The following is a 25,916-nucleotide window of genomic DNA, read 5'->3' as shown; positions in this document are numbered from 1 at the left end:
TCTGTTTTCTGTCATTGCCTCTCTGTGACAGGGGTATTGCCTCTATGCCAAAAATTGTTAAGTAGAAGGAGATCCATGCCATACCCCTTGATAATGCATAGCACTGGGGTTAAGTTTTTCTTATCTGCAAGGACAAAAATGTATATACGCAACAAATTCTGAAGACCAAGTTATAAATTGATTTATATATAGTCTCCAGTATAAAGGTGATTCATCCATTTAGCTGGGCGAGTATGACATTGGGTGCAATGCCCTCTTGGAGAGCTGTTAAAAGATGGATTATAATCTAATACTGGTATATTTGGCATTCTGTGAAATGTTAATTGTGGTGATGCAGAAACCAGCGTGATCGATTTAGATTCCTGTAGCAAGATATGCCAATGTTTAAGTACAGTATTTGATTTGCCTGATGGTATCCTTATACCATAATAAGTCAAATAAGAATGATTTGGGGATAATTAAATATGTGTCATCAGAGGTACCAGCTAATCATTATATTAGATTTATGTCTGTCTTCTTACCACCATCATGCAAAATAGACCTTTTGTGTGCTGAAAACTATCACATGTTGGAACAATAAGCTACAGATTTGTAAATGGCATTTACTTGTTAGGTGTGTTGTTTTGTATATATTAATTCATTGCTTCAGGTCGGATTTGGAGCTGCCTCATTTATAACAAATAAAGGATCAAATATATTGTGGAGTGCATCCGTGAACGTATTCATTAATAGAGAATGTTGAGGTCCAATGCTTAAGCCATACCAATACAGCAAAAAAAACCTACTCTGGCTATTTGCTTGAAGGAGAGTACGCATTTTAAATGTCTAATGCCTAAGTAATTAACACATTTAATTCAACTTTGTTAATGGTAATTGTTGGACATATTTTCAAGATGGGTCATAATATCTTCCTCTATGACACATAATATTAATTACTGAAACGTGTTTGCTAGATTTGTTTTATGCATATGCTTTTTTTTTTTTTTTTTAATAAAAAGCCAATTACGGATATTTCACTTGGATTTGAAAACATTACTTTAATGCATCTAATGCAACTGTACAGCACCTTTTTAGATTTAGTCTATAACATATATAATAATATTTTTTTATATATATATGTTGGATAAGGATTGTCACAACTGTCTTTTACTATGTATAGTATTAATAGGTATAGTAGAATCAGTTTAACGTGTCCATCTGATTTGGTAACTACCCATAATTGTTTTGCCAATTTTACTCTAAAGGTGCCAGTAAGAAATCAGATGGGTGGGTTGGCCTTGGATGCTGTGAGCTAGCAATAGCAATGGAATGCCGTCGTGCTTGTAAACAGGTGAGAATCCCATACCATTGATCTACCTTACTCAATAGCAGGGATCAGAGTAATAGATGTATTCCTATAGAACATACATAAGGTATAGAGCTGTATTCAAGAATGTACTGCAGGTTCCGTTTTAACTTACAAAAGAGCAAATTAATTGAATCTAAAATATAAATACATCCAATATTGAAAAGATTTTATTCTAAAATCCACAACAGAAAACACGAAGATAAGGAGAACAAAACTACTTAAGTAGAAACATTATTTATTTTCCTTTATTATTTGGTCTTGCGTCCACATTTCTAAGATATAATTACATTTTCTTTAAAAATGTTGTAAAGGTTGCATAAATGAACATGTTTATAACTCAATAGAACATTAGAAACACCATGCATATTATTGAATCCCAAAGCCCAGATATTTTTAATTACTTGTATTATGTTTTTATTTTAGGCGTCCTCAACAAATGATATATCAAAATTTTGCAGGAAACAGTATGAGGTAAGATATTAAAACTTATTATTTTACATATTATTTTATTGGATTAATTTTAAATTTTTATTAACATAAATAATTTCCATGAGGAATTCATATATATATATATATATATATATATATATATATATATATATATATATATATATATATGTATATATATATATATATATATATATATATATGTTTATTTTTTTTTTACACAAAGTGTAGTGTTACATTGCCATCTAGTGGATCAATGGAAATATTAATTGAAATGGCAAATATTGTCATTGGTACAGACACTTTGGGCCTGATCAAGTGATCCGTCTAAAAATTAATTGCTGTTAAGTTTTTTTTATTTTATTAAACTCCATGGCTAAAACTCAGAAAGCTATTATGGATTTTATATTGGGGTCACTAACAACAATGCATTGTAATCTATGCCTTTAATATTATCAGGTACATTATGGTTTAGAAACCGGTCATTGAAAAAAAAAAAATTATTAAAAAAATAGTTTTTGGTTTTAGCATTCATTCTTCATTTTCGGCAAAAGTCTGGATTTTAAACTGGTCATTACATCAATCCTATTACCTCTGTAATGGTAAATTGTCACAGATTCCAACTACCCAGCTTTTCTCACATTATGACATAAACTTCATGTTGTCAGTTCCACTCAAAACACCTCCCCAGCTATGTCCTCTTTTGATAGGGGAGACATTCACCTTAAGTTTGTGAGCCTGAAGCTATTCCGTAGTCATATGGCATCGTGGACCATACAACTCAGAAAACAGAATCCTAAAGTATATAACCCTGTGCTTTTAGGTCATTAAGGCCTTGACTGAATATATAGGGTACTCCTGAGCTGGGGCCCATATTTCAACTGAAGCAAGCAGTCAGGGCATGCGATCACATTACCCCTGTATTGCCGTACTTGACATTTATAGGGGCTATTAGAAGTCACAGTCTAGCCCCAGGGTTATTGTTTATGCTAGTGACTTGTGCCATGATGCAGTGAGCCCTTTGTGGAGGAAATGTCTAATCGATCTCACCCACGTTTTTATTTTTAGTCTTAACTAACTTTTTTGACGGCGTTGTAATATATTCATACTGTATCTAATTTGCTAATGGGCTCGTTTTGTTTTAGACTGCACTTATCAGCTGCGTTAACAGAAATGAGAGTAAGTATGCAATGTATATATAGTATGCCAAGTAAACTAAAGGTAACTGCTGCTTTCTTGACTACATGAAAATAACTGGCAAACTCACTGCATGACATACTTTCTGAGATCATATTACTATCCTTCATGAGAACAATTGACATAATGGACTCTTTAGCTGAAGTTGATATTTTGTATTGCATCAGTGTAACCATGTAAAGGTACACACACTTTTGGGACATCAGAAGTCTTCTGATAGAAAGTGATTCCATCTGAAGAAGATGTGTTATTTTCTAGATTAGCATTGTGTTGCCTAATTGTGTCTGCTCTGCTTTCAGTGGGATCAGTTTGCTGTAGCTATGCTGGCCGGCACACCAACTGCCGAGAGTACTGCCAGGCCATTTTCCGTACAGATTCATCGCCGGGCCCTTCGCAGATCAAAGCAGTGGAGAATTACTGTGCCTCAATCAGTCCTACACTAGTGCAATGTGTGAACAACTACACGCAGTCATACCCAATGAGAAATCCTGTTGACAGTAAGTTGAATAGAAAAAAAATGCCATTTATGGGGGGCTTATGCCTATTCGGGAAATCTATATTATTATTCTTTTATTATTATTCTATTATTATGACTCTTGAATTAGATTTTTTTCCATTCCTTTTTTGAACATAGGTATATCAGTATCATAAATGCATACAAGGTGTTCTTTATCATCCCATACATTAAATGTGTTAATGAGTGAGTGGGTGTTCATTGATCGGTGCTCAGAGTAGGAAATCCATAATGTTTTGCTTGGGAGCCATAACAGCAGTCTCATCAATGAGTAGAGTTTAGACTCAAAGCATTATGGTTCTCATAAAAACATAATGTTTTCTATAGTCAAGACTATGGGGCTTTAATATTTGAATTTTGCCAATCAAGAGACAGCTAGAATTCTAGAAAATGCACAATAAACCAGTGACAGCCCCCTTGAATATAACTCAGTATGATCTTTGAAAAATACATTTAAGTTTTACACTGTGGTACGTCAGTGTTGACGTCTGCTGATTAAATGAAATCATTAGGCGTACAATAATGGATGATATTTGCTGGAGGTGCTGACATTAATTTCCTTCCAGTAACTATCCGTTTTATTGTCAAGTTCCCGTGACGATGAGGAACATATATTATAGTCATAATAAAATGGAAATATACAGGCATGTGACACTGAAAATCAGGTACCTAGCCTGGTGGGACCATCAATCAGGCTTAGATGTGATTAGAACATTAATCATCGCATTTGTGCCAAATCAATATCACACAAATTAGGATACCACTTGGTTACAGACATTTCATTTTGCCTTTTACTGCGAAAACTGCCAACGGTTAAATCTCCATATTCAAATTTTCTGTACAATACCACTAATGGAACTAAAGAGACTAATGGAAGATGTTGGGTGGTAATAATGGTTTAACAAAATGCACTTGTGTAGCATTAAGCACATGTTTAATAAATATGTGCCAGAGAAAAAGGTAAATATCAATTCTGGGCAATAATATTAAATTAAGGTTTAATTGTCGCATTCTAGATTATACCCAGTCCCCATTATTTACAACATATTTATTAGCACATCTGGAAACTCTCAAGGTTGGACCCTGTATTTCAGTTATTTTCCCCCTCTAGACCCATGGTCATGGCAGATGATTCTCAAGGTGACACACGTTGGAGCTATTTTCTTCATTTCCTTTCTGATGTAATAATATCTAATTATTTCAGTTGGTGCTTTTCTCGATAATTTGTCACAATTGAAATCCCTACTTGAAAACAGGTAACTGTAATCCTTAGGATTGTTACCTTTGAGAAGTAATGGGTATCTTAAAGACCGTTACAGCTCTCTGGTTTTGCTGACAACAGGGTTCCAATGCAATCTATCCTGAGGGATTACAGGTAGAAATTCACAAGAATTGCTCAGGGTGTGCATTTGTCGGAGAAAGATAAATTGGAGCATTAAAGAAAAATGGTAATAATATAAGTGATTGTTTTTTTTAGCAATGGATTCAGTTATTGTTATCTCAGATGTGGCTATTCTCTTAATAAATGCTTAGCATCTTGTGTTTATTTTTGATATTATTATTTTTATTTATTTATACATTTCCTCCAGTATTCAGATTTTACAAAAACAAAATCACATATATAGATTACAACAGGTTTTTCCACGATCTTTGTTTATGAACAACCTAGATGAAGCCTCATATACGAAATCTGGTCTAAAAAATGTGTTTTATGTTCCAGGCCTATACTGCTGTGACAGGGCAGAGGATCATAGCTGTCAGTCTGCCTGTAAAATGATTCTCATGTCTAAGAAAACAGAGATTGAGATTGTGGACAGTCTTATTGAAGGGTGTAAAACACTGCCTCTGCCCCAGGATCCTCTCTGGCAGTGCTTCCTGGAGAGCTCAAGGTCATCCCATCCAGGAATTACAGTAGCTCCGCCGCCTTCCACAGGACTCGATGGGGCTAAGTTACATTGTTGTTCAAAAGCCAACTCTGCAATGTGTAGGCAAGTGCATGCCTTCATTCCAATATCTTGTTCCACTCATATTTGTGTTCTCTAGACTTGCTGAACTAGTCATCCATATTATATTGTTAATCAGGGCCGGCCTGAGTATGACGAGGCAGCACTGGCACTTTAAGGCCAGCAGCCACCAAATATGCACAGCCACATATTATGTCTTTATGCTCACAATAGCATGTGGCCGGGGCATATCCAGTTGGTAGCACACATTGCAACACCCGATCTCCAACCGCAGTATCAAATACTATTTTCCCAGTGTGCCAGATAGCCTGTCCAGGCATGTTATTAATAGTTTCATAAATGGACTGAAATCATTGTGACCTCAAAACATGCTCCTAATTTGCTGGGGGGTTTTTAACTCAAATTTTTTTCAATCAAATCACTTAAGTGGGTGTTTATTTTCAATTATTTTTTTTCTTCAATATTAATGCACTTGGTTTAAAGAGAAAAAAAAGATTTAAAACCCGCACAAAGGGCTGAAAAGGCCTGTTTAATGCATAGTTAAATGAGCGATGTTACCTGAATGTTTTATCACCTACAATCTCATGGTTTCTTGAATAAACCCACTTATTAGTATTTGATATTATGGCTATTATTGAAATACGTCTTGTTTGGGAAGGTATTCTGATATATTATTATTCTTTCTGTTCCAAGTTCTCATTATTTACTATTACTTTATACCACCCAACATTTCAAATGAGACATATTTAATTTTGCGGCTCCTGGAAAGGGGTTTACAAACACTTTTTATGTGACTCTGTGACCTGTTGATGGTTGTTTATGTCTTTAAGCATTTAGATTTTTTGTCTTGTTTTATTACAGGGACCTGTGCACTAAGTTATACAGCACAAGCTGGGGGAATACCCGTAGCTGGCAAGATTTTGATCACAACTGTGAATATAATCCACTGGAGGTGGCGATGTTAACATGCCTAGCAGATGTCAGGGAACCTTGCCAGCTTGGCTGTCGAAACCTCACCTACTGTACCAACTTTAATAACAGGTAAGTGGCGTCCACTTATAGCTGAACATATAACTTAAATGTATTCTTACGATATGTTTGCAAGATGGTAGTTTAAAGAAATATGCATGTCTGCCATGTGTTTTGATATTTGTGTACCCAATATGCAAGAACAGTTGCTTTCAAGAATGAATCTTAAAAACTAAACATTTGGTTGAGTATGTCGGCTAATATCATCTCAGTAGAGGGGAAAAGTTTAAAATGTATTCATTAAAGTAAGTACCTACCTAATTAAATTAATGTTTATAACATGCCCTAAAGCATTGAATTTACCAGGTAAACAATAAAAGTTTCATATGGGATAAAGTTGCACACACATCATGTAAATACCTAATTTTCCTGATTTCTTTTAATAATTACTAATGATCAATAAGTAATATTAATAATCAGTGTTACGGAAAATGGACAGGAATATTGTTAAATAATATGTGATTGTGTTCTGTTTCAGGCCAACTGAACTGTTCCGAAGCTGCAATGCTCAGTCTGATATGGGAGCTATGAATGATATGAAATTGTGGGAGAAGGGAAGCATCAAAATGCCGTTTATGAATATTCCTGTCCTGGATATAAAGAAATGTCATCCTGAGATGTGGAAAGCCATTGCTTGCTCTCTTCAGATTAAACCTTGTCATGGTAAATCTAGAGGAAGCGTCATATGCAAGTAAGGGACTCTCGTTACCTTTTTATATAGCTCCATATGTAGACCTAGCAAAACGTATCAATTGTATATGAAACTGGTATTCTTTTATATGTTTACTAATGACATTTGTGCTAATTTGTGCTAAAATTATCAGATGAGCGAAACCTCTGTAGCGCCTTTCTGTAAATTCCAGAAGAGAGTGTCTTTAATAAACCAACTTCGTAGAACTACATTTGATGTGAAGTAATTTGCTGCTATGTAGTGTATCTAGTTAAGGTTCTCTCTGAGAAATATAAACATAACCATTGCCCAGAAAGAGCAGCTTGTAAAGTAGAGGATGCTGGCTTAAGAACCTTAGGGTATTTTAAGGGTTAAAATTGTGGGTTCTTAATATATTCTTTTAAATCCCGTAATAGGGCATTTTGTTGGCATGAACAGTTTTTATTTTCTTGTAATTGTTATAATACTGTATGTTGTAATCATTCAAGTGGAGTTTTAGTTTGATAATGATCACCCTTAATATTTGGTAAGATGTTATTCACAATAACTAATTGGTAATCCATTATCATATAATGACACTTGAAATTACTATTCTAATACATCATAATATTCAGTATTTTGTGGATCATGTCTTAAAACCTTTCGCAACCCTGCATCTTCCTCTATGAATAACGTTACGATAGGGAAGAGATTGTGTATGCTAGTTTTGCCATCAGGTTACAGAAGCTAAACTAGTGACCTAAAGATAAAAACACACAGAACAAGTAGTTTTGATATATGTACCAAAAATGCCAAAAGATGTGACAGTGGTAGCTGTTTAGTTGTAAAGCTTTGTGGTTGATATATGAGAAAATCAATGGGTTACAGAAGGAATAACCCTACAAAACATTCTTACATTCTTCTGAAATTAGAAAAAAAAACATATATATTTTTGATATATTGTTTGATTTATTTTTTACATTTCCTCTCTGAAGAACAGATTGTGTAGAAATTCTTAAGAAGTGTGGAGATCACAGTAAATTTCCAGATGATCACACTGCAGAAAGTATTTGTGACCAGCTTTCTTCAACGGATGATACAGAAGATTGTATCCCACTGTATATATATTTACGTAAGTGGTCATTAAAGGGGATGTTATATTTGTATTGTCAGTAGGGTACCTAGCATTACAACTGTAATTACATTTTCTAAGGTTCAAGTCCATTGGACAATGCAGTTGAAGAAGTTACCCATCCCTGCAACCCAAACCCTTGTCCTCCGTACCAATTGTGTGAGGTGAATAGGAAGGGATGTCTTTCTGGTGAACCATGCCTTCCATACTTCTGTACGCAAGGTGGGTAATATAACGTTTCTAAAGATCTTGATTTAATCACTTGAGTGCTTACTACATTGGAGATATGTAGCAGGCAAACAGGGCTCAGAAACGTATCTCTTAAATAGCGCCATTTTGTCCCCTGCACCAAGCAATCACTCAAACCAATCACTAAAGCGCCTTTTCTTTAGCGTAGTGCCCGTTGGCTGCATCTTCTCTTATCTTCTCATGGTATGCATAAAGTTAAATTATCTCCACATTTTAAATATATGACAGTGCTTCTGGAAAAAAAAGTATCTTAAAATGTGTGGTCTATGGCAGTGTGTGGTCAATCCACCTGAGGAAATATTTCGTCAATCCCTCTACCCAAGTTTTATTTTGCAAATAATAATAAATGTGCATTTAATGAAATATCTATAATATGTTTAGAGGTGCAGTTAAGCCTATATTTTCCTTTTTAGAACACCAGTTCACATTGTATTCAAATACACACGCAGCCAATGTGCTCCACTAGTAGCAGAGCTTAGCTCATCCATGATTCCTTCATAACCGATGCATACAATCCCACTGGACAAATAGCATGCTATATCATAGAAGGAAGTGTTCATACAGAAAATCAGCTAACTCACAGACATGATGGGCCTACACAGACAAGAAGCATATCTCAAACATGGATTTTTTATTATTATTATTACATTGTTACTTTTGTGCCATCATATCGTGTTTTAATGCACAATTTGCCAGTCAATAGCTTGATCTAACAAAAATAATATATAACATAAACTAGCCTGCCAGGAGACAAAATGTGTCTGTCCTCAAGGAACTATTAGAGTCTGACTGCATGACACACAGATGGAAGGTCATTCAATTGGGGGTATGAACAAAAAAGTGAACATTTGGATGTTGGTTCTAACACCATAGCAATCTATGAATTGTTTCTGTTGGACCACTCATTGATTGCCCTTAGTGTAAGTCCACTTTTTAAACTTTACTCTATGGTCACATTTTATAAATAACATAAACTTTTTGAAAGTCATCAGTATTTTCTGGGAGAAAACACCTTCAACAAACCATTTTGTGGTCTTCATGTTCTTATAACTAGGATAGGCACGATTGTACAACATGTTATCTATGTAAGCTATTATGTGGTATTTCACTATTGAGATTGTTTGTTCTGTTTTATTTGAAATAATTGTAGCTTGTAAGTTGGGAGAAGCGTCAGATTTCCTTGTTCGACAAGGGGGTCTCATTCAGGTACCTTCAGGAGATGTAGGCTGCTATAAAATCTGTACTTGTGGACACAGTGGAATCCTGGAAAACTGCATGGAAATACAGTGCATCAACCTACAGAAATCCTGTGTTGTTGGTGGTCAACGGAAAAGTAAGTGCCATTAACTGAAAACAAATCACTGAAATACCCAGAGCACTGTGGGCTGAAAAAAATATAGCGATCATTTAATTTACAAATTACGAGAACATATAATCAACCAACCAGACTCAACCAGGGCTATCTATCTATCTATCTATCTATCTATCTATCTATCTATCTATCTATCTATCTATCTATCTATCTATCGATCTATATATATACAATATATATATTAGTGGGGCAAAAAAGTATTTAGTCAGCCACCAATTGAGCAAGTTCTCCCACTTAAAAAGATGAGAGAGGCCTGTAATTTTCACCATAGCTACACTTCAACTATGAGAGACAGAATGGGGGGAAAGAATACAGGAAATCACATTGTAGGATTTCTAATGAATTCATCGGTAAATTCCTCGGTAAAATAAGTATTTGGTCACCTACAAACAAGCAAGATATCTGGCTCTCACAGACCTGTAACATCTTCTTAAAGAATCTCCTCTGTCCTCCACTCGTTACCTGTATTAATGGCACCTGTTTGAACTTGTTATCAGTATAAAAGACACCTGTCCACAACCTCAAACAGTCACACTCCAAACCCCACTATGGCCAAGACCAAAGAGCTGTCGAAGGACACCAGAAACAAAATTGTAGACCTGCACCAGGCTGGGAAGACTGAATCTGCAATAGGCAAGCAGCTTGGTGTGAAGAAATCAATTGTGGGAGCAATTATTCAAAAATGGAAGACATACAGGACCACTGATAATCTCCCTCGATCTGGGGCTCCACGAAAGATCTCACCCCGTGGTGTCAAAATGATCACAAGAACTGTGAGCAAAAATCCCAGAACCACACGGGGGGGGGCTAGTAAATGACCTGCAGAGAGATGGGACCAAAGTAACAAAGGCTACCATCAGTAACACACTACGCCGCCAGGGACTCAAATCATGCAGTGCCAGGCGTGTCCCCCTGCTTAAGCCAGTACATGTCCGGGCCCGTCTGAAGTTTGCTAGAGAGCATTTGGATGATCCAGAAGAGAACTGGGCGAATGTCATATGGTCAGATGAAACCAAGGTAGAACTTTTTGGTAGAAACTCAACTCAAAGAATGCGGAGTTGCATCCAAAGAACACCATACCTATGGTGAAGCATGGGGGTGGAAACATCATGCTTTGGGGCTGTTTTTCTGCAAAGGGACCAGGATGACTGATCCGTGTAAAGGAAAGAATGAATGGGGCCATGTATCGTGAGATTTTGAGTGAAAACCTCCTTCCATCAGCAAGGGCATTGAAGATGAAACGTGGCTGGGTCTTTCAGCATGACAATGATCCCAAACACACCGCCTGGGCAACGAAGGAGTGGCTTCGTAAGAAGCATTTCAAGGTCCTGGAGTGGCCTAGCCAGTCTCCAGATCTCAACCCCATAGAAAACCTTTGGGGGGAGTTGAAAGTCCGTGTTGCCCAGCGACAGCCCCAAAACATCACTGCTCTAGAGGAGATCTGCATGGAGGAATGGTCCAAAATACCAGCAACAGTGTGTGAAAACCTTGTGAAGACTTACAGAAAACGTTTAACCTCTGTCATTGCCAACAAAGTATTGATATGAACTTTTGTTATTGACCAAATACTTATTTTCCACCATAATTTGCAAATAAATTCTTTAAAAATCAGACAATGTGATTTATGGACTTTGTTGTCTCATTCTGTCTCTCATAGTTGAAGTGTACCTATGGTGAAAATTATAGGCCTCTCTCATCTTTGTAAGTGGGAGAACTTGCACAATTGGTGGCTGCCTAAATACTTTTTTGCCCCACTGTATATATATAGGCAATTGATAAGGCCCTGCTTTGAGGTAGGTTGTAAGACAGGGGTGTAATATTATGCAGGTAATATTTTAAACGCTGGATGGCACTACCTATGAAAGTGTTGCAGTGGATGGGTAAAGGCATTGTAGGACATTCTAAATAACTTATTGTGATTTAATACATAGCAAGTATACTGTCCATACACTTAAATGTTTTTTTTAGTTGCCCTATATAAAGTTTTATGCATTGTTTTTCCACATATTTAAAATACTCTCTTAATCATGTTTTAGATCATGGAACCTCTTTTAAAATTGACTGTAACATCTGTTCATGTGTTGCTGGTACAATAAAATGTTCTGATCGCCAGTGCTTCAACGAACTAATTTCTGAAGATGATCGAGCTATGTTTACAGGTATATGTCTTGCGGTTCCATTTGTTTGTTGTGTGACTAGAAATAGAGATTACTAGGTGTTATAAATTGACATATTTGAGGTTAAAATACATTAAGTATCACATAGAGAAATGAGTTATAGATAGGTATAGTCCAGTTTACTACATATGCATATGAAGTTGAGCAAATTACTTATCTTCATTATTGCTTGCCTTTCCTGTTCTAGGGTTACCTTGCAACTGTGCAGATCAGTTTGTGCCTGTGTGTGGGCATAATGGACGTACCTATCCAAGTGCCTGCATTGCACGGTGTGTTGGCTTACAGGACAACCAGTTTGAATTTGGACAGTGTTCTTCAAAGGATCCCTGTAATCCTAACCCATGTCAAAGAAGTCAAAGGTAAAATCACTGTCTTGATTTTCTTTACTATAAGTGATTCTGAAAAGAAATGGACACGATCCATAACGATTGCTGAGTAGCATGGTGACCTCAGAGTGTATACCATCAAAAACCACAAATCTACCTGTAAAACATGTTTAGGGAGAGTGTAAACACTATATAGTATTGTCAGGAGTTTGCTTCCTGTAAGGCCAAACTCTAGGAAGTGGGGTTTTGCTTGATGTCATCGACCACCAGTTTTCTGTCCTTAATCATGTTTATGTCATTTTTATAGATGCATTATAAAGAGACAAGTTTGCTTAACTAGCTTTGAGAAGTTTGGATGTCCGCAGTTCGAATGTATACCACGTCAGCTACAATGTGAACATTCCCAAGACCCTGTGTGTGATACTGAAAATGTTGAACATGCCAGCATATGTACTTTGCATCAAAGGGGAAAGCAAATCTCATATAAGGGATCATGTCAGGTAAGTGAACACTATATTTTAAATGTTGTGAAATTTGCAAGAATATTTTCTGTATCGATTCTCACTAAATATTACCTTTTTTCTTCTAAGCATTCAATGGATATCACTGACACAGACACTGATTCGAAATCTTAAGTTCTTAAGTAAGGAACTTTTGTTACTGTCACCACTTCTTCATCTTGTTTCCATCGGTTTTACATTTGTGGTGTCTTCTAAATTCATTTTTATGACAATTAAATATTCCTAATATGGCTTTGACAGTTCTGTTTGTGATAATATCACACTAGAAACACTTGTTTGTCTTTTTCATGTCTGAATACAAGATGTATTTATGCAACCAACTTCAATTCCATTACAAAAATCATGATTTGAATAGAAATCAGCCTATATCACTGCATCTTCACATCGGCTTTTTCTTCATCCTTTTAAACCAACTATTGCTCTTCATGATATGAATAATGTGGTACTACAACACCTTCCAGGTGACACGTAGGCACAATCCTTACGGCTAACTGGTTAATAATTGGATTCTGAAGTTTGTTGCATTTTTTAAAACCAATATAGGTCTTCATTCCATTTTATTCATTAAGATATATTCATAGCATACATTTCTAGAGAATTCAAAAATGTGCTTAGTGGTCTTGCTATTTCTGGTGATCCTATATACTTTTCTGATCTACTACATATGTGCTTAGGTACAATTACGTCTATAATATGCTTTGGGTTAAGGGGTATCTTCCTCAGACATATGAAATGTACTTTTAATTACACGGTTACATATTAACATAGTTAAGTAGAAATTCAGTTTTGCTTCTGTGATAACTAGCTGGTGGAGTGTAACAATTAACACATTACTCAAAGGAGCCGATTCCCTTAGTACAGGTAGAGTATTAGCATTACATACTCGCTGTCAAACTGACGCAAAGGTGGCATTGTGACAAATTCCTGTTACGTATCGAAGTAAGGCACTCATTTAAATACAGATCGTATTACTGGTAGATGCATCAAATATAATAAAAATACTTGTATTTAATACTTAATATTTATGGGTAATTGCCACCACATTTAAATGAACATGCAAGAAATATAGGAGAGAAATGTCCCATTAACCTGTGTGACACATGTCTAATTCTGCCTAACATCGAGCAGACTAATTACTGTTGTAATCCAGAAGTATATACTTTTCTGCTGGCTGGTAAACCATGCTAATGTTTTCCCACACAATTATGCATATTCCTATAAATTTACTAGTTGTTGAGATTATAAACTGCAGTATTCACAAAACATAATAAAATTATCATTTCTTGCATGAAATGTTATCAAATAATTTAAACCTTGGTCAAATGATACATTTATAATAATTAAAATGACAGCGCTATCTGTGTTTTAGCTAAGTATGGATACCTATTTATGGGTTATTTTGTACGTCTTTAGTCTCGTTATATCATCTTTTGATGTAATATTAAGACTAATAACAGAAGCTTCAGAGGGAATGACCCTTTTGTAATTCAGTAGGGTTAGTTCTGTATTCTATCTTTATAAGCAGGATAAATTAGCTCTATTCAGCCATATTTTTTGTGAACTCATAGGAGTGTAAATAGAAATGCGTCACAGTTTTCAATCTCCTCAAGGTGTTTCTGCTCCATAGACTGGAGAATGAGCTTCAATATAGTCAGTATCATGACCCTATAAGAATGGCACAATTGTTTTGAAGCATAGTTATTCTTACATACTTTTGACTTAATATTCAGTCGGCTTTATACTGTAGTCTGTGAATTTCTTTTTCATAAGGTCATATTCCTAAGGTATGAGGTAGTTTCTTCTGATGGCCATTGAAAGAACTGTTAATCTTTCATTATGTTCCTCATATTGCAATGTTAGCCTACAGAACGTATAATTTGCTAGAACAAAAAAAAGACGATAAAACATAGTAAATAAAACATTTTCCAGACTATAACAAATGGTGCTAACAGCACCCTCGTAAGGACTGCCAAATCAAGATAAACCACCTGAGCACTTAGGAATACGTGTTTACGCGTAGAGCTGAATGAAAGCGTCTGGCTACATCCAAAACAATTGGAAAGTTGCACTTTCCACTCTGCAAGAAATCTCAGAAATGCTTGGCTCCCACCTAAACTATTTGTGAGAGTAAGCCAGGCAAGAGGAAACTGGGCTTCGGTTATTATTTGTCATTGGTGTCACTATCTTGTCATCACTGCCAGCGTCATTGTGAACCACCACCTGTATAGTAGAAGAATCTGACTCACTAAGATCCCCTAGTCTGTCCCTAGCTGCCTGTACTGCAGTTCTCTGTTATTCCTGCCTCTGTGTCTTAGGCTAACCTCTAGTGTCTATGAAAGTTAAAAGTGACAGGTTCCTGTGGCATCACACATGGGCACCTTGGTTATTCTTGCCCCAAGGCCAAAATGTGTCAGCCGTCTCCTGAACACACGATCAGACTTATAAGTGGTACAGCAAGAAAATGGTAAACAACTCAATAACATGGAAGGATTTCATTGCTGAGGCACACGCTAGTAATATGGCCACAAACTGTATTCTGAAGTGCTGGAGCCCTTCAAGAATACATTCACTGAAACTACCCTAAAACTTACAGAATTTTACCTGTCAGGCATTTCCATGTGTACCCAGCATTTTAGTGAATCCTTAACTTGACTGACCTCTTGACTTCTTAGTGAACCAACCCAAGTGGGTATCACCAAATATGAAATACCTTCATATGCACAACAGTAGTTCCTCACCAAAACCCAGGAAGTGATGTAACTATCGATTATCACTGCTGATATCCATATATGGTGAATGTATAATATAAATGAGTTCAATGTCTGAAGATACTCATTCAGAAAAGACTGGCCATTGAGGTTGTTCTCTTATAACATGTAGTGTCCTGAATTTTAGGAGGTATCTAGCAATGCCATAATTATGTTCATCTTCTCTAATACCATTTCAAAACATTTATTTTCATCAGCATAGTATTGCCATTGTCTTGTTCCTTGTTTTAATTAAAACTCCCATTTAATCCAAATTGTATTTGAGATTACAGTTGATGTGATTTGATTTTACGTGCATTATGGCATTTGTATGTTAGTTTATTTTTTTTATACTTTAAAAACCTGTTATTGTATTAATGTTTAAAAGGAATCATAAATAGCTATGTGTGTATTTTATTTCAAACAATCTTTGATTTTTAATCATTTTGTAATATTTCACATATTTATAGCCTTTCTGTGAATCCCTGGAACCTGTTTGTGGACACAATGGAGAAACCTACAGCAGTGTGTGTAGTGCCTATTCTGATCGTGTTGCTGTGGATTACTATGGTCGCTGTCAAGATGTGGGTGTCTTCTCACACCACACCCTTCGCACTGAATGCTCATATATAAAATGCCCCCAAAATCCTGTACCAGGTTATAAACTAGTCACACCTCCTGGTAAGTCACTATGTTTTTTGTTGCTGTTGTTAACAAAGGTTTACGACAAAAGCAAAACAAATAATTATGGTCTTCATTGGACCTATTTTTTCCAAGGAATGAAAAATAACAAATTAGACTTGTCCTTTTCTGCATATTTTTACCAGGACTATAAAATTAAATCACTACCTCCACGTCACATTTGGGCAGTCAATAAGTGTATTTATTTTAATTTATGAAACTAGTGATTAATGAAGGAGATGGTTTAATATGGATGACATTTCAAGAATGATAGCGTTTGCATTATGGGTCAAAATGGATTTGGAAATCTAGTACTACTGGTCTTCCTGCACATTCAAGATTTTTTTCAATAAAATCCAGAAACAGACCTAAAGAGGTTACATATAAATAAACTTGAATTTGACACTACTTCTAATCGATTATAACAAATTTGTTATTTCTGGGTTATATTACATATAATAAAAATGGCTGATACGGACATATAATGTTGATGATGCCAAATGCCTTTTGTGGCATTTAAATAAAAATTATGGATTTCAACAGGTTTTTAGCAATCAGTCTCAGGGGCAAAACATTTCCAGAGACTTAAGTCTAAAGCAGGGACTATCCTTTGGAACCAGGGATGTCTGGTCACCCAACCCATGGCACAGATCGTGTTTAAATAATATTAAGAGAAAGTCTTATTTTGCATTATAAAATCTGTTGTTAATTCCCCCTTATTCTATGTACTTTTGATGAGAGTGCTGCTCAGGGCACTTCAAAAATAAACATACACATTCAGCAACTCCTTATTACTATGAAATACTATAGTTTAACATTGCGTGACAAGTGGGAAAAAAACCTTTTATGGAGTTGCTGTGTTTGTTACTGTAAAAAATTCCTATGTTATAGACAAGTACTATATGGTAATACACAGTGGTGTGCATTCTGACCTTGATGTATTTTTCTTACGCAGGAGCATGTTGTCCATTGTACGCTGGTGTTTTAAGGATTTTGTTTGACAAAGACAAATTAGACATCTTTGCTAAGGTAATCAATGCTTCATAAGATTGTCAATGCATTGTATCATTTTGTCAAATAAGAAGTCACGTTACGTGTTATTCCTAGGGCAATCTGACAAATGCAGTTGAATAAATTATTGCTTTATTTCAGATGTGACAGTTTTATGCGCCGTACGTTAAACAATAGTTAGTTACTTGTTAGAATCTCAGTTGCGCAAAATGAGTATATTCATCTCGTAAGTATACTTACTATGTGTGTTTATGTGTAGAAATACTCACCAAAGTGTGACATACTTTAAAATATGATTCCTTCTAATATTATGGGTAATTATTCAATGGGTAAAATTGTAACTAATGAACAATCACCTATTGGATCTGACTGGATGGTCTTGCTGTTTACTCCACATTTTGCACTTTGGCTCCAATTATCTGTTTTTAATCTGTCCGGTTTGCTAGATGGCCAGTCTGGGCCTGTGTGTGGCTATGGGTTATATATGTTTATACAGATATATATATAAAAATATATAAATATGCAGAATATCAGCACAAACATCTCATATCAACTGTCAAGCATGGTGGTGGAGGGGTGATGGTTTGGGCTTGTGTTGCAGCCACAGGACCTGGGAACCTGGCATTTATTGAGTCGACCATAAACTCCTCTTTATACTAAAGGATTCTAGAGTCAAATGTGAGGCCATCTGTCCAACATCTAAAGCTTGGCCAAAATGGGGTCATGCAACAGGGCAGTGATCTAAAGCACACCAGCAAATCTACTACAGAAAAGAATCAAGGTTTTGCAATGCGATGGAAATGCTGTGGCGGCATGCCGGCAAACCTCAATGAACTGAAGCAACGTTGTAAAGAAGAGTTGGGCCAAACTTCCTCTACAACGAAGTTATTGTTGCTAAAGGTGGTTCTACAAGCTAATGAATCTTAAGGTGTACTTAGTTTTTCACACATGGCTTCTCCATTTTGGCTTTATTTTTGTTGAATAAATCATTGCACAGTGTATTATGTCATGTGTTTACCTAGTTTTTAGACCTACTAAGGAACAGATGATTGTTTTTATGTCCTGATATGTAAAACCATAGCATTCAAAGAGGATGTACTTTCTTTTTCTCGCGACGGTATTCTAATGAAATGACATACTTTGCGATAAGGTCATATTCTTCACAAAACTAGTGAATATGAAATACTGAAGATACGGTTTTAGTTTAGCTTGTAATATAATTAAGTCTTCTTTCATTTTAAAGGCAACAAAGAAGACACCCATTACTGTCCTAGATGTTCTTGAAAAAATAAGGCTGCACATATCTGTGCCCCAGTGTGATGTATTTGGCTATTTAAGCATGGATTCGGAAATAATTGTACTTATTGTTCCTGTAGACACACATCCAAAACCCATACAGGTGAGACATTCATGGGAAAACTTATCATTAAATAATAATTCATGAATTGATTCCAATATACACCCAAAAAGAACAATTTGACTTTAATTTACCCCTCAATATAAATGCATATTTTTTTTATTAAAGGTTCTTTGTACCCTAGTTGTTAAACCATTAAATACAGTATTTTGTCCTGATTTTTGTAAGTCACCTTAAACATATTAAATATAGATTAACATAAAACTAAAAGCAAACCATTAACTTACACATAGTCTGATTTTTGTGGTTGAATTTGTTCTACCTCATGTATCATATGAAGCATAGTCTAAATATGCCACAAATATTATAATTATAATGATGGGTTAGGATTCACATAATATTTAATGTCACTTTAACACACTTGATTTATGTAATTCCTGAGTAAATGTCACTATTGTGTATTAAGTGTGTGGCAGAAACACACAGAAAACACCTGAACTAGATAAGGGGGATTTATAATGAAACAGACATGTATAAAGTGATGTCAAATCTTTGTTTTTCTTTAAATAGATTGATGCCTGCAATAAAGAGACAGAAAAGATAAATTCACTTATAAATTCTGACAGCCCAACACTGGCATCCCAGGTTCCACTGTCAGCCCTCATCACATCAGAAGTTGAAGTATCATCAGCATTACATTCTGGATCTACCCAGACAATCACTGCTCTCTGCTATTTATATTTATGTATTTTAATTGCGCTGTCTTTTGCATTCTCTCATGCGTAACATACACACATTTTAATCTGACAATTGTTCCTTGGCATTCAGAAACATGGCAATGATAATCAATGGACACACAAAATATTTTCTCTGCAATGAGTGAGCATCATATGCATCACATTGTGTCATTTGCATCACAAGTACTAATGTTTGTTTTTCTTTTTATTAACATTTGTGTTTTCTATCTCATCCCTTTATAGATAGATAGCTCTATCAGTATAAACATCAATTTTAAAACTTTTTAAAAATACCTCTTAGATTATATGTGTATAATGAGTCAGCTGCTCACTTATTTTTTCTGTATATACCAAATAATCATTGTGCACAAACTTTCCCTTATTGTCGTTAACCAACTGTTAGGTAGTGCACACTTTTATAATATGCATTAATGCTCATTTTTTCCTTAAAAAGGGAACAAAATGACAAAAAGGATAGACATTATTTTTTTTAGTCAACATTAGGGATTAATAGGGCAATCATGTAGGGAATAGGACAACAGGCTACACTAGATGAAGGAAAATACATGTTGGATACATTTTTTGTGTTACTGATTCATAATTAGAAATTCGAAGTTATAATGTCTGTGGATGAAAAATTAAGTGTAAATTTTGAGTTTTGTTGTCATAAAGTCTTTAATCTGATGTCAGGTAGGCATAAACACCCATAGAGTAAAAGGGCCGTTTGGGAGATTTTTCTTTGTAATCAACCCATTGCCACTATAGTTCTAGTCAGCCTAGGCCAGAATACACCTCTGATGATCATTGTAAAATGCTTTGTCAGTAAAAGAGGTGAGAGTCTTCAAACTTTTGAAGACAATCAAAACATAAGCAAAACGGACTGGAGTGTTTTATGTTCCCCTTTTAAGCCATTTTAAGCCGTTGATTGTCAAAATATCCAGCTATAATGGGCCCTTGACAAATGCTTTGGATCATAAGCATGATATTTCCACCTTGCCTTAAATATACCCTTTTCCAGTGCATTGAATTACCTACTCATAGGCAATTTTCTAGACCTACAAAAAAGTAAAAAAAAAATTGCTTGCCCGTTGTACCATTCTCTAAGGTTCTACTGTAGTATTCAACTTGTTTATATTATACAAAATAGGAAACCTTTTTCCTGTGCTTACAGCCATTCCATCTGATGGTAAATTTCACTTTACTGGTTTCAGTGTATGTATATTGAGCATTTGTGCACTTGTATTTTTAAATCTTGCTGACTATGGTACATTTAACATTACAAATAATATATATAATATTATTCTTCATTACAAATATATCATGTAAAATTGTAATGCTAATTGGTTATGAAGAAATTGCTACATTTACTAATAAGCTATAAATTATAAAAGTTTTAAAAATTGCTTCTCAAAGAAAAAAAAATGCACATTAGTAAACATTTAATTTCTGACATACAAAACCTTTTTTTTTTTTTTTGTGCTCACACGTGGAGTTTTTCCCCCAAAAGGTAATAGTGTGATTGGGTATAGCTCATGTAAATAAAAATGATACAGAATGTTTAATAAAACATATGTATGATGGTGGCTTTTCCTGCTAATATCTGAAATGAAGAAGCTCCCTCTACTGCTATAGAAGCAAAAGTCAATATTGTGTCACAGAGATGAAAATTAGTCAGTCCTCATAGTCATGCCCAATTATTTTGGGGCATATTTCTTATAGCTAGTTATTAAAATGTTTTTCGGCATAGTAGGTGGGACTGCAACTTTAATTTTATGTCACATTTTGTATTTCTTAAACTGCTGCTAAAAATGTTTCTTCTTCAATGTTTTTTTATGTACCAAAACAGAGTATTACTATTATTAAAATGTTTGCTTTGTAAATTGTACATTATTTTATTAGAAAATGTAATAATGCAGTCATTTGACAATCATTTGCTATATAATGTGTCTGTAAAAGTGTACATATGCAGTATTTTTCTATGGTTTTGTATATTGTATATGCTATATATCTGTTAAATGTATTCTGAAATATGTTATTTTGTGAATTGTATCATTGACATGCTTCAATTTTTGTATTATGTATGTAGATTTTATATACATTTTTATGTCCTATATATTTCAGGCTATAATGTTTTTGTTTTGCACAGTAACCCAAGGCTACATGCAGCATTTCCAAACAGTATTATAATATTTTCAGTGTAATAATTATGACATTCATTTTTTTAGGAACCTGCATACTTAAGCATGAATTAATAGTTTAAATCCTAATAAATATGAGCCATGTGTAGAGCTACAGTATTGTGTCTTATTATTAGTCATTAGCATTAATTATCGTTATAAATATACAAGCTTTGTCACTATGGGAATTTATGGTCACGTTTTAAAGCAAAGTGCACTGTGATCGGACCTTTGCTGTATGCCTCACACAGCTTAACTGAAAATTTGCCCAAGTGGCTAGTGTTGTGTGCAGGGAGGAGAGGCGGCTGCCAGATAGCGTTGTGAAAGTGAGGAGGAGTTCACACATAGTGTTGTGCGTATTGAATGATGAAGTGCTGCCAGATAGGGTTGTGTTCAAGAAAGCAGAAAATCCAAAAAAAATAGAGAAGAAAGAATGGGGGGTGAGTGTGTGAGAGAGAATAAAGTAAGAAAGAATGATAGAAGGAGAGAGAAGAGAAAGAAAGGAAAAAAGAAAGGGTGGAGGGAAGAGGGATAGAAGAGAGGGCAGTGAATATAGAGAAGACTGATGGGAAAAGGTGTCATTTTACACTAGTAACATATCAATATTTAATAAAAAGGGAGGAGAAAAAGAAATTTACATTAAAAATGGATTTCAGAGCTGTAAAAGGAAGGTTGGTAAATACTAATGGGGATAGGAAACAACAGGATATGGAAAGCAGTGGCTCCTAAGCCAAAAATGCAAAGGGTGCATAAGGCTCATTTTGGTGGTTTTGCAACATAATCTTTTGGTGGGATGTTGGTGTCTTGATGACTGCATGAAAGTTGATAGAATAACCCATATGAAACAGCCAGGTTGTGTACATTTCAAAAGGATATACTTTTGTATAACACTAACATACCTAGTATTTAAAGAAGAAGTAGTTCCAATGACTCGTTGGTTCTCTCCTTGATCCCATTAGTTTGAGGGTGCTAGGCAAAGGAGAATGCTAATGAGATATCCATTGTGGAACAAAAAGTCCAACTGAAAACAGCCATAAATTGTACCCTTCAATGAAAGACTATTTGAAGACCATGTAAACTTACAAAACTTGGAAAAAAATAGGAACCATTTCTGGGGCAGAGGGTAGCTTGGGCAAAGGAATACAATTGGATAATTTAGAAAACCAATACAAAATCATGCCGATGTTACCTTCAGAAGAAGGAAGATCAACAATAAAATCCATGACCAGGTGGGTCGATGAGGTGAGGCTGAAGTAGTCCAGCAGGTCATGAATGAGAGGTTTTATTGATGGCACAGGGAACATGAACTTCCACAAATTCTGCACAGGTTGATTGCACTTCAGGCCACCAAAATTGTCTGGAAATGATGTTTAGCGTGCGCTGAACAAAAGGATGTTACGTGGTCCCAAGTGAATGAGCCCCTACTAACACTATGCCTTTTTTTGATTCTGGAACATACAGAGTCCCGTAGGCTGTTTGGAATGGACTGGGGCTTTAGATTGGAGCTTTAAAATACAAGTGAATAGGGGGGCAACAACTGGGTTGTAATAAAGACAATCATTTGAGCAAGGGTGATGTGTTCAGGAGTGGTTTTCTCATTGGTGTCTGCAACATATTGCCTAGATAAAGCATCAGCTTTTATATTCTTAGATCTGGGACAAAATGAAATAATTAAATCAAATCTAGATATAATTAATGACTAACAAGCTATTCTTGGGTTTAATCTTTTAGCTTTGCTGAGATATTCCAAGTTCTTGTGATCCATAAGAATGGTAACAGGGTTTCTTCATTGAATTCAATGAGCAGATAAAATCACCATAGAGGATGCACTGGTGAAATCTGCTCTGAGATGGGTTATCCAGGGGACAGCAGCATAATATTAAGGAGAGTGTGGCTTGTTAGATTTTGAATTGTTAGGGACACAAGGACTAATTTATCGGTAATTGTATGTAAGGGTTTCTTGTGTTTTCTCTTTTTTTATTTCATGGACTGTTTTGCCAACTTGTAACCTTTGTTTCTGTATGTCATTTGTTGTTGGGACAAGTAACAGGTAGCCAGGGATCTGGTGTTGTTAGCCCTTGTACTCCCACACTCTTCACACTATCTCAGCCAAGCTTTTAGCCCTAGGTCATGACAGGGTCCTTTTCAAACCCAGATGTGGATATGATGTATGCTAGGAAAAGAGACCTTAAATTGACTCTTGCTTGGCATTTAAATGATTTTGACTTCACCGCTGAAGGACAATAGAGAAATGCTTATGATTCATGATGACAAAGTCAGTTAAACAGCTCCCAAGTCTACATGGAACTTCTTCAGCCCTGAAACGTCTAACAAGGGGTTGAGCCCCAAGCTTGGTGGGGACTTAGATGATCCGAAAAGTGAGGAGGCTCAAGCGGATGCTTGCGATAGGTCCTCTTTAAGAGAAAAAATACCTTTTATCATGCCCCCCAACTGTCCCGATTTAGGCGACCAATGACGGTAGGTCCTAATGCTAAGCCCTGCATACGAACGTACTGATAAACTAAACATGAACCAAACATGAAATCCAAACACATAGCACTGAAACATACCGTTAGACTGCTGACTGACACAAACACATGGGTGGGGCACACCTTATAAAGGAAACCGAGCTGAAGCAAAGAGCAAGACTGGAATCCAAGAATCAGAAGTTCAGGACAGAGCATATGGAAATCCAGGAGTGGACCACAGCAAAACATGGGAACTGAGGCAAGCCAGGGAAAAACAGAGATATACAGCTCCGCAGCCTGGATGGACCCTGACACCAGCATGAGTCAACTTTGTCCCCAAACAGCCCGGCCTGTGCCATCTCTGTACCAATGGCTCCAAAACCCTGCTTGTGCCATTTTTGCCTTTCCACAATGATACACCTGATACACACAAACAATTTTACAGTCACTCACTAATTCATACTTTCATTCACATAATTCATTCACACAATCATTTATTCTCTCACACATTCACACAAATCATTTACATATATTCATTAATACATTCTGACAAATTCATTAATTCACTCCCTCATTCAGACAATGCATCCACACATTCATTCATTAAGTCTCTCCCTCATTCAGACAATTCAGCCACACATTAATTCATACTCACTCATTCAAACTTATTTCAATATTCTTACTACCCTCTTTCTCACTATCTACCCCCCCTTTCTCACTATCTACCATCTCCCTCCCTTACACATTTTCTACCCTCTGTTCCCCTTTCTATCTACCCCAACTGCCTCCCTTATCACTTTCTACCCCCTCTCCCTCCCCTACCCACGAGCTCCCCTACCCACTATCTTTTTCCACGCGGAGGAGAGGGGTGCCGAGCGGTCACTCATTAGGTTTTCAGCAACCCTTCCGTCTCCTCCGCGAGGCCTTTAGCTCGGTTGCAGTGCCGGTATGTCATGCTGAGGGCCAGAATATGACATCATATTCCAGTGCTCGGCAGTAAAGCAGCGCACACTGTGGCAGAGCAGGGAGACAGAGGCCTTGCACTCTCACCACAGGACTTCTGGAAGGGAAGTGAACTACAAAGGAGGGAAAGGGTAGATAATAGGGATGGATGGAGAGGGGTAGATAATGAGAAGGGAGGGAGAGGGGGTAGATTATGAGAGGGGGTAGATTATGAGAAGGGAGGGAGAGAGGGGGTAAATAGAAGGGAGGGAGATGCTGGTAGATAGTGAGAAGGGAGGGAGAGTGGGGGGTTGATTGTGAGAAAGGGGGTAGTAAGAATATTGAAATAAATAAAGAGTGAGATTGAGTGAGAGAAAAAATGAATTCATGTGTGGATGAATTGTCTGAATGTTGGGGAGTATTAATTAGTGTGTGGATGAATTGTCTGAATGAGGGAGAGAATAAATGATTATGTGAATGAATTATGTGAATGAAAGTGTGAATTAGTGAGTGACTGCAAAAGTGTATCATAGATGTATAAGTGATTTGTGGAAAGGATTTGTGTGGATTTGTGGAAAGGCAAAGATGCTTGAGCCTTGGGGAACAAGATGATGCAGGCAGGGTATGGGACAAAGATGGCACAGGACGGACTGTTTGGGGAGAAAGTTGACTCATGCTTGGCTGTTTGGGGACAAAGATGGCAAATCTTATGTGTGTTATCTGGGTGCTGGTCAGGTTCTATGTGGGCAGTGTGGACGCCAGGGCTGGCTTTGGGGTGTACAACCTGTGATCTATGCCTGTAATTTAGGGGGTTTATCTATAAGTGCCGTGCTGTTTCCATGCCTTGATGCTTGTACCACGTATATATATA

General features: G+C 36.2%; 1 protein-coding gene across 1 annotated transcript in view; it reads left to right on the top strand.

Moving 5' to 3' along the window:
* The window catches only part of RECK (reversion inducing cysteine rich protein with kazal motifs), a 46,001-nt gene extending 26,071 nt beyond the window's left edge, over nt 1–19,930 (top strand). The window contains exons 5-21 of the mRNA XM_053467616.1: nt 1,245–1,330; nt 1,772–1,819; nt 2,941–2,974; nt 3,292–3,489; nt 5,227–5,494; nt 6,332–6,511; nt 6,978–7,190; nt 8,144–8,280; nt 8,362–8,502; nt 9,680–9,862; nt 11,938–12,060; nt 12,266–12,437; nt 12,712–12,904; nt 16,143–16,353; nt 17,309–17,382; nt 18,608–18,763; nt 19,292–19,930. Coding sequence (XP_053323591.1) covers nt 1,245–1,330; nt 1,772–1,819; nt 2,941–2,974; nt 3,292–3,489; nt 5,227–5,494; nt 6,332–6,511; nt 6,978–7,190; nt 8,144–8,280; nt 8,362–8,502; nt 9,680–9,862; nt 11,938–12,060; nt 12,266–12,437; nt 12,712–12,904; nt 16,143–16,353; nt 17,309–17,382; nt 18,608–18,763; nt 19,292–19,507 — 2,633 coding nt within the window. The 3' untranslated portion in view covers nt 19,508–19,930. The remainder of the gene's footprint in view (nt 1–1,244; nt 1,331–1,771; nt 1,820–2,940; nt 2,975–3,291; nt 3,490–5,226; nt 5,495–6,331; nt 6,512–6,977; nt 7,191–8,143; nt 8,281–8,361; nt 8,503–9,679; nt 9,863–11,937; nt 12,061–12,265; nt 12,438–12,711; nt 12,905–16,142; nt 16,354–17,308; nt 17,383–18,607; nt 18,764–19,291) is intronic.
* Nucleotides 19,931–25,916: the final 5,986 nt, after the last annotated feature.

This window comes from Spea bombifrons, chromosome 5, assembly GCF_027358695.1.
Source record: "Spea bombifrons isolate aSpeBom1 chromosome 5, aSpeBom1.2.pri, whole genome shotgun sequence".
Lineage (NCBI taxonomy): Eukaryota > Metazoa > Chordata > Amphibia > Anura > Pelobatidae > Spea > Spea bombifrons.
Note: the sequence above shows the minus strand (reverse complement) of the source record. Positions and strands in the feature narration are given on the sequence as shown.